Here is a 10,000-nt window from a genome sequence, read left to right as displayed (position 1 = left end):
AGTGTAATTGTTAAGTTACGTTAAATTGGACGGAAGCATCAAAGTCAGGAAATCCCAGATAGGCTCAAATAAAGGAAACATGTTTATTTGTATTTTTTTTAATTCTCTTGGGAAAAGCACATTCTGAAGATTGGTTTTTAATGGCGGAGAGTAGTGTTTTTCTTTGCAAATGCTGTATCTTTCTATCCATCATCTATCTTTTTTTTTATTTTTATCTATATCCATCCATCTTTCTCTCTCTTTCTTTCTTCCTTATATATTTATGGGTCTTCTTACTGTCTATCTGTCTACTCTTTCCATCTACCTCGCTACCTACAATTTGTGTCTGTCCCCGCTATCCATCTACCTGTACCTACTCTGTCCATCTACCTGTCTACCTATTGTATGTGTCTGTCCATCTACCTGTCTACCGTATGCTATCTACCTGTATACCTGCAATGCGTGTCTGTCCATCTGCCTGTCTACCTACTGTATGTGTCTGTCCATCTGCCTGTCTACCTATTGTATGTGTCTGTCCATCTACCTGTCTACCGTATGCTATCTACCTGTATACCTGCAATGCGTGTCTGTCTCATCTGTCCATCTGCCTGTCTACCTACTGTATGTGTCTGTCCATCTGCCTGTCTACCTCCTGTATGCGTCGACCGGTCTGCTTACTTACCGTCCGTCTGTCCCCCTGTGCGTCCGTCGCAGGCGAGCTCATCAACCTGGCCATGTACTGCGAGCGCATCCGGAGACGCTTCTGGCCCGAGTGGTTCGTGGACCTGGAGGACCTCTGTTACCGTGACGACACGGACGACAGCGACACCGACCTGCCCGACCTGGGCCTGTACTCGCGCACGGACACCTTCCAGGACGACACGCACACGCACATGCACACGCCGCACACGCACGTGCACACGCCGCCGCCCGCCCACACGCACGGCCACGGGCCGTGCTCGCGCGCCCACACCGCCCCTCCGCTCGCTCCGCCGCCGGAGCTGCACTCCCCCGACAGCGACCGCACGGGACACTCGCTGTACGACTCGGACATGGACACGGAGTGCTCCGAGATGGAGCCGCTCAAGTGATGCACGCCACGCGGCCCCCAAGCACGCTGCCGCGACCGCCGCGATTTAAAAAAAACAAAACACGCAAAGAATCACGCGCGCGCACACTTTGGAATCGGGAGCGTTTGACACACGCACGCGTGACTCCTCCTCCTGATGTCTCTGAGGGGGGAGAGGGGGGCTGTGGGGGCCCCCTAACCCCCCTACGGGCCGGGGGGGGGGGAGAGGACCAGATGGAGGAGCCTAGAGGTTTTGGGGGGGGGGATCCTCGAGGGGTAAGGTCTGCCTGTCGTGGTTTTTTGGGAGGGATTGGATACTCTGAGAAAATGAATACAACTGCGGATGTCGACCGAAGAAAGCAGGCGATGCAGCCGAGGTCAGGTGAGAGAGGAATGAGGAGGTGGGGAAATAAGAACTAGGGGACAACGGAAATACACAGGAGTACATGATGCCGTCGCTGATACACTCCTCCCTACGGCCGGTATCATCTGCCTACCTATCTTTTATTTTGCAGTCCCCATGGCAACTTTAGCGTAAATGCTGTGTGCTCCCATCGTTATCTGTACCTCATAAATCGTGTGTATGTGTTTTTGTTGAGGAAATGTACCCCTCCCGAATACATGGACATTTGGGGTTATGTACAGGAATTATAGGAAGAAAAAAAATCATTCCGCTGTCCATACGATTTGAAATAGAGCTCCGATAGATAGAATAACAAATGATAGAACAGCATCAAATAGTACCCATTTGACGTCATTTCCCCCTGCTGTCTTGTAGTGTTAGTACTGTACTACTGCGGTACCGTCATTGTATAATATTTGACATAAGCTCTCCCACCCCTTCCCCAGCCCTCGCATATCTTAATTTCCTTTGTGTCTTTGCCGTTACCCATCGTTCAATCTCAAAGCAATGACGGGGTGGTTATCGCTGTGTCTATGTTTCATTAACACCAACCGAGAGGAAAGGGCGAACTCATTTGACAAGCACCTTGCAAAAAAAAAAAAAGAAGAAGATAATTACCCTGCGTTGTCAGCCGTCGGTTTCGTCGAACGCCAAGGTGCGAGTTACACGAGACGCTCCGAACATAGTCCAGCCATTCAGAGCGGGCGGAACAATCATGTAGAAATAGATTAGATTTAAAGATATTACTGTATACTCTGAGAGAGATGGAGTGCATGGCTGGTACGTGTACGCAATCCCCCCGCCCCCCCCACACACACACACACACACACACACACACACACACACACACACACACACACACACACACACACACACACACACACACACACACACACACACACACACACACACACACACACACACACACACACACACACACACACACACACACGCGCGCACGCGCACAGTTCGACAAGAGGTGATAACAGCAATAGAGTTCACGGATATGACGTAATCGTATGCAAAGTAATAAGTAATAATAACAAGACGGCTGTTCCTTCCCCTGTGAGTAAAGCTCACCAGAAGCGTCCGAGCAGCGCACAAACAGCGATGGTACTGGACGAATGCCACTGCTGGTGGTACGCAGCAGATTGTGTGTCTTATGCGTATTTGTCGTTCAGCAAACGCGCGTATAGCCGCCATAGTAAGCGCACTGTGTTCAAGCTGTGAGTGCACATGCCATAAGCCAGGATTGGGACTGAAAGGTGCATGGATGAGTCGTACACAAACACACGCACACTCTTTTTCTCGCTCTCACACACACTGACATATTCTCTCTCTCTCTCTCTCTCTCTCTCTCTCTCTCTCTCTCTCTCTCTCTCTCTCTCTCTCTCTCTCTCTCTCTCTCTCTCTCTCTCTCTCTAACTTACTCACATAAAAGTCTTTGCTAGACTTTAGTTTCTCAAACGTGAACAGACACACACACAAACATAACCACAACCCATCACACAACATGACACATTTTGTGCTAACTCAAACCAATGCTAGCAGTCTGGCTTGGGAACTGCAGAGTGGTGACATGTGCCTCTGGGAAAGTGATCGCTACGTTAATTGTGCTAATACCACTGATAATAATGCTTCTGAATCACAGGTTTTTTTTATTCAAATGAATATTTATGAACTGTACCATTCATGACATTGAAACAGCTGAAAATGAACATGGTGAGCCAAGTGATGTGTGTGTGTCTTTGTGTTTTTGTCTGTGTGTCTGTTTCACTAGTGATTCCTTTAAAGATATTACACAGTGTGGAAACACCATGTAGTCTTTGTGTCTTAAAGCAATTTGCCTGCATGCGCTCACTTTATTTTCCTCACCTTTCGCACGCCTTTACTCATCAAAGCCGTTCGCTAGCCAGACAGCTGTAGCCGCTTTCTCTGGGCCTGTGCCAGTATTTTAACTGTGTTTTAATATTTATTTTTGGTATTGGATATCGTTTCTTTTTTTGGGTCTGGGTCTTTTCAACTTATAAATTTGTACTTGTTTTATCATTTTTATGATGGAGCTTTTATTTTGTATTTCATATCATGCTGACTTACTGGTCAGTTGACGCTCTGTTACATTGAAAAATATTTTTGTTAAAAGTCACTGTGTTGAGTTGGTGTATAATGAGTGCATGTATCCCTGTATCGCGCTACCATATGGTACAACGTTAAACGTAAGGTTAATATAATGCTGTAAAAACTGTCTGTAGAATCCCCTAAATCTGCTCTCGACACCTAAAAAAAAGATTACCCTGGCACAATATTACAAACACATTTCACTCGTTCACAATTCTACAGTGGCATTTACACAGCCATTGGCTATGCCTTCTCTGTATAGTTCAAATGAGCTGATGAAGACCCCCTTGTCCCACAACTGTTGGCCTGTTCTGCCTTCTTAATCTCCGCTCTTACCTCTTGTGTCTCCGTCACTGAATAAGTAAAAAGATAATGACGTCCACTTTCCCATTTCCACCAGACTCTCAGTTGGCTGTAGCCCGGGGTCCCAGGGCCGGGTGTGGTCTTCGTTGTGTCCCCTCCTTGTGGAGGTATCTGCTTGTAGAATCTAGAAGCCATATTGCATATTGTCGGTTGTCGTTGTAGGTGTGTGTGGAAAAAAGAAACTAAGAAACCCCATGTGGATACATATGAATTTGTAAATAAGCAGCCCAAAACACAATAGATAAATTAACACAAATATATATATAGAGATATATATAGATATAAAATAAAAATATATTAATGACCTGAAAATACAAAGCTCTGTAACATAAATAAATCTTCCTTTGAATGTATCATATCTGGAGTTGACAGGCTGTTATATTTCATTAAAAATATAGCTGTGGAATTTTATCCTGCTTGTTTCGTGTTTCCTTCTCATCATTTGTCAGAACAGGAGAACATTCATCCAGGGGTTTCCAACACTTGGGGTCATGACCCTACTTGGGGTCACCTAATATGCTAATGAGGTCCAGGGGTATCGTTGATATTTGATGATACATTTTTGTTACAAATTTGTCATAAGTGGTTGTTGAATCTCATCATTGATTTATACCAGTGAATGATTCATAGTCAAATAACAGCAAACTGTTGCTATGACTTGTTCACCGGAATTTGATGATATAACAGCAGGTGTTGATTGGGTTCAAACTGTCTGGGAAGGCAGATGGTGAACAAGGTAGAAGTTGGCGTCACAACAATCTTCAAACTGAAAACAGGGTCACGGGTCAATTATTTATTTTTTTAAACAATGCATTAATAGTTTTTGTGTTTTTTCATCTTCAACTACAATCCAAGCGTTCAATCCAATCTAAGGGAACAAAACAGTTCCATGACTAAGGCCTTCTGGGATGCGAACCTTTAACATACATCTAACACAATAATCCTTCTGATAAGATCAATGACTGATTTTCTTTTCTGACACATTCGCGCACATTTGCAGCACATTGTATGACACATGTGCCAGCTGTGTGTGTGTATGGGGGGGGGGGGGGTGTTGGGCATGACTATCATCCTCTGATCCTTCTGACTTGCATAATATGACAATGCAAAGCCCACCACAAATGCTGAAAGATTAGCTTTCTGTCGTTCTCCGCAGAGAGGAGAGAGCGAGAGAGCAACAGAGAGAGAGACGTAGAGGGAGAGAGGGTGAGAGAGAGAGACAGAGAGAGGTAGAGAGAGGGAGAGAGAGAGAGCGAGAGAGACTACTGAAAAGGCGTTTCGGTTTCACGTAAACAGAAGCACTTAAGGCGAGATGGAGACGGCAGAAAAGTAAACGGACGATGGCCTTCTATGACTCATAATAATGTTTTTCTTTGGGTCAGGGGGGGGTATCTTTATGACTCCTGAGGTCCTCTGAGCCGCAGACAGCTGATTTATAAGAGACGACGGTCGTGCGGGGGTCTAAGCCAGCTCAGCCTGTGTGAGTCATGGAGGCCCCATGGGGTTTCAGATTGAGCGGTGGAGCGTGCTCGTGTGTGTGTGTGTGTGACTGTGGATATAGTGGGGTGCCAGTAAGGGAGAGAGAGTGTGTGTGTGAGGAGAGAGAGAGAGAGAGAGAGAGAGAGAGAGAGAGAGAGAGAGAGAGAGAGAGAGAGAGAGAGAGAGAGAGAGAGAGAGAGAGAGAGAGAGAGAGAGAGAGAGAGAGAGAGAGAGAGAGAGAGAGAGAGAGAGAGAGAGAGAGAGAGAGAGAGAGAGAGAGAGAGAGAGAGAGAGAGAGAGAGAGAGAGAGAACAGTAGCATGAATAATGCAGAGAATGTCTTTAGGACCTGGGGCGCGGGACGCATGGCGATGACGTCGGCCTGCTGAAAACACGGGCTCCTGCTGGGTCCCCGAGAGAGTTGGGTTTAGAGCCTAAGCACTGGCACACACACACACACACACACACACACACACACACACACACACACACACACACACGTATATACATTATCCACAATATCAAATCCATCAATGAGTGTGTTTAAGGAAACATTCTTGTGTTCACATTAATTATGCATACCAAACAAACAGAGGTGGAGGTCGGATGTGTTAATAGGAGTTAAAGATTAGGACATTGTGTTTGGTAGTACAGAATAGTATCGGCTATGTAATAGTACACAGATGTTATCGGGCTCATTTTCAGCACTGAGACACAAGATCATTTCAAGTCCTCCCACAACATAGTGGTTGAATGCAAGTCTGTTAATTATAACAGGATGATTATGTAAGATAACGAGAAGTCAATTGTGGAAGGAGTTTACCATTGATATCTTGTACAGATTGTGTGTGCGTTCATTTGCTGTTCTAGTCAACATGATTACCAACGGTAGCCACTAGGTGGCAGCCGCAGACTTTCAGATTTTCCATTGTGATAAAATAATCCACCGCTGGCAAAGATTGAAGAGAAAAGGCCTGATAATACCACTCTGTCCGATAAATAGCACAGGGCTGACGTTATCTAAACAGGATCGTTTAATTCAACGATTCCAATATGTTCCGTTCTTACAAATATTATTTTAGTTGTTTTTATATTATTATTATTATTATTATTATTATTATAGGTCTGACTAATATTACTATCATTAAAATGTTATTTTATAGTTGCCTAGTATTTTTCGTATCAGTATTGTTATTAATATCGTTGATGTTTCAGTTGTTTTCAGGATGGTTGCTGTTGTTGCTGATGATTGTATCATATCATTATCATTATCAAGTTGTTATGTTTCTTGCGATGGCTATGTTTGATTAAAAAGAAATACGTATTCATCTACGTACCTGACTTAATCATAGATTTTCATAACTTTTCATAAAATGTGTAATTTGATTGGATCGTTTTGAACTCCACTAAAGCAGGTCAAATGTTCCTTTTGAAGCACTCCTTATCGTAAATTCTGTATGAAAATGTATTTTGTTTAGTATCTTTTCCATTTTAAAACTTTAAATTATACCTCAATACAAATGGTAGTCTGTATGTTGGACTAAAACGTGTACACCCATGACAGTATTCTGCTAAAACAGCAGTGGTCAGCAGGCCTCTGGAAAAGTATTAAAGGAACCGAAGATAAATGAAATCCTTAAATATAATGCAAACACACGCGCAGTGGAATGGGTGTGACAGCGCTACCCGAACCGTTTCTTCCAGCTTAACAAACGTGCAAAGACTTCAAAGGTTATAAAAAACAAATACATTTTAATGACAAAAAAGCATATAGAAATTGTGCAATTGTTCATTTCTTTTCCCCTTCAATTGATTGGAAGCTGTCACAGATATTAGGTCGACGTTGTAGTTGTTGTTTTTGACAACTCACATTCAGTTTGAGAATTTTATAGGATTTCAATTGTCACGCTGTAAAAAATACAAAGTCAATATCAGAGATCTGTTCGAATCTTTTAAAATCTGACAAATTTAATGATTTGTTTTGATTTGTAGATAAATGTGCATTATTAAATAATATACAACTCAAGATTTCCAAATGATGCAAAGATATGCATTTATGTTAATTAACAAAAGCCCCTTTTAATTATCCGGCCCACATAAAACTTAAATACCTTTTTCTTAATTTGTAAAATTAGATTTTTGATCAAACGTTCTCCGTCAATGTGGGCCTATTTCCTATCACCTAAAGGACTGGACTGGAATAGAGCAGCAAACTGTATGTATGATGTGTACATATGAAATTAATTCCCATATGAGACTCGGATTCACCCCACCTCTGACTGGCTATTTTTTTCACAGGAGTATGGCACATAAGCGCGTGCACGCGCCCGTGCTTTGGCACAGAGTATACGGAGGAAACTCAACAAACCAACATACAAACAAACAAAGCCTTACAAAACGAATGATGGAGATACATCCCACATATAGGTCTTCTGAGTGAATTGAGAATAGAAGCCACTGAGGCCAAAGCTGGTACCAATATGTTCAGTTATTTTTGTTCTTGTACGAAAGGAAGGCAAAATGGGCAGGCTTGAGAAATCCATCCGTTCAGTGTTGGTCTTTCTCGTCACAGCATTTGGAAAGTACAGTAATAACGGAGACCAAAACACACAATGTAAACAGGCGCACGGGACTGCTTGTAGTCTAAACATTGGCACGTAACACTAAAGTGAACACAGTATTCAATGGTCATCGAAGAACGACCCATTGTTGTTGTTGTTATTATTATTATTATCATTATTATTATATTGTTATTATTATTATTGTTGTTGTTGGAGTTATAATTATAATTATTAATAATAATGATAATACCTATTATTATTATAATAATAATAATGGTAATATTCTATCATTGCAATTATTATTTGTATTATTATTATCAATGTTATTCATATTAGGCTGTTATTATTTCGCTTTAACTACTATGATATTATTATATTATTATTATGTAGGCCTAATAGGCCTGTTATTATGGTTATCTTTTAATCATTTCTAATCCTTTTTGAAAGTGGAAAAACAGAATTCATACAGAATTAAATTAATATTTACATCGTTTTCCAGATTGCAACACTCACTCGTGGCCGACCAAAAAATTTAACAAAAAAATCTAAACAGTAGGCCTAACAACAGGCCTGATAATAACAATAATAACAATAATAACAATTGGAATAATAATGCCTGGTGTATTGCATTTGGCTGGTATTGGTTTAATGAATGCAGAAATGCAACGGTAGTAGCAGGTGTAGCGGGTTTCAGCCCTTTTCCTGTTTTACCCACGAGCTGCGCGTGGAACCCCTGGTGCTTTGTTATGAGGGGAAGATGGCGTGTATTTACCCACACTGATGACTGCGACTACTCATGCCCATAGCCAGTTTTTTTCCCTCTATATCGACACCGCGTGTCTACACCCCCCCCCCCCCCCCCGCCCCCCCCCCCCCCGCCCCCCCCCCCCCCCATCCCAAACCCCCTCCTTCCCAAATCCTGCATTTCTTTTTTATAATACATTATATGACACATTCCCGCCAGGGTGTTCTCGAGAAGGGAAAAAAAAAAGCGTTTCATATCAAAGGGGGTCTGCTGGACGCTTTTTTTTTTTTTTGGTTAGCACACACACTCACACGCACCAACCATGTTGTATTATTCTCGGTAATTCCACGGCGTGAGACCCTCTCCTCCCCGCCGCCGATGTGTCTGCTCGGAACGGAGGCGCACAGTATTCCCTCTGCCTCTGTCCACCGATCCCGACATTAGCATTATAGCTACAGCTCGATGCCAAACGGGCCCCCCCACCAAAAAATAAGCGAATTAAGATCCCATCGGGGGGCTGTGGGGGGAGGGGGAGAGGAGGTGGTGGTGGTGGTGGTGGTGGGGGGGGGGGGGGGGGGGGCGTCCGTGCGTTATTTTAGGAATGACGGTGCTTTGGAGGTCACTGCACGGGGGTCTGTCCGCCGTGATGCGGAGGGGTATCCCCGTACATGTCCTCCCCTGGCATCTGTCCCCCTATGGGTGTCATCCTCTTCTCCTTCTGCCGCCGGTTACAGAACCACACACGCGCACCACCTCCTTCTCCAGCTGCAGGCTGTCCGCGATTGAGTTGATCTCCGCCGCTCCCGGTTTTGGACACTTGAGGAAATGGCTCTCCAACGCTCCCTTCACCCCCACCTCGATGAGGTCCTCTTTTTCCGTTTCCTCCCCTGCGCCGCGATTTTGTCCAGGCTGGTGGGGCTCCCCGAGGTGGAGTCCGCCTCCTCCAGCCACTTGTTCAACAGGGGCTTGAGTTTGCACATGTTCTTAAAGCTCAACTGGAGCGCCTCGAAGCGGCAGATGGTGGTCTGGGAGAACACGTTCCCGTACAGCGTCCCCAGCGCCAGCCCCCACGTCCGCCTGGGTGAAGCCCAGCTTGATGCGCCGCTGCTTGAACTGCTTGGCGAACTGCTCCAGGTCGTCGGAGGTCGGCGTGTCCTCGTCCGAGTGGTCCTGCTGGTGCTGCTGCCCGCCGTGCTGCTGGTGCCCGAGGTGCCCGAGAGACTGCTGCTGGTGGGGCCCCGAGCCGCCCCCTCCGTGCTCACTGAGGTGAGGGCTATGGCTGTG

At 44.6% G+C, this 10,000-nt stretch overlaps 2 protein-coding genes across 2 annotated transcripts in view; one reads left to right on the top strand and one right to left on the bottom strand.

Annotated features, from left to right (window-relative positions):
* The window catches only part of faxca (failed axon connections homolog, metaxin like GST domain containing a), a 12,090-nt gene extending 7,898 nt beyond the window's left edge, over positions 1-4,192 (top strand). The window contains exon 6 of the mRNA XM_060041216.1: positions 694-4,192. Coding sequence (XP_059897199.1) covers positions 694-1,070 — 377 coding nt within the window. The 3' untranslated portion in view covers positions 1,071-4,192. The remainder of the gene's footprint in view (positions 1-693) is intronic.
* A 2,950-nt stretch (positions 4,193-7,142) lies between these two features.
* Positions 7,143-10,000, bottom strand: part of pou3f2a (POU class 3 homeobox 2a) — a 4,174-nt gene continuing 1,316 nt past the window's right edge. The window contains 4 exon segments of the mRNA XM_060041600.1: positions 7,143-9,461; positions 9,464-9,579; positions 9,582-9,783; positions 9,785-10,000. The exon segment at positions 9,785-10,000 is cut by the window's right edge and continues 1,316 nt beyond it. Of these exon segments, the coding sequence (XP_059897583.1) occupies positions 9,336-9,461; positions 9,464-9,579; positions 9,582-9,783; positions 9,785-10,000 (660 nt within the window). The 3' untranslated portion in view covers positions 7,143-9,335.

This window comes from Gadus macrocephalus, chromosome 21 (assembly GCF_031168955.1).
Source record: "Gadus macrocephalus chromosome 21, ASM3116895v1".
In the NCBI taxonomy this organism is placed as follows: domain Eukaryota; kingdom Metazoa; phylum Chordata; class Actinopteri; order Gadiformes; family Gadidae; genus Gadus; species Gadus macrocephalus.
Note: the sequence above shows the minus strand (reverse complement) of the source record. Positions and strands in the feature narration are given on the sequence as shown.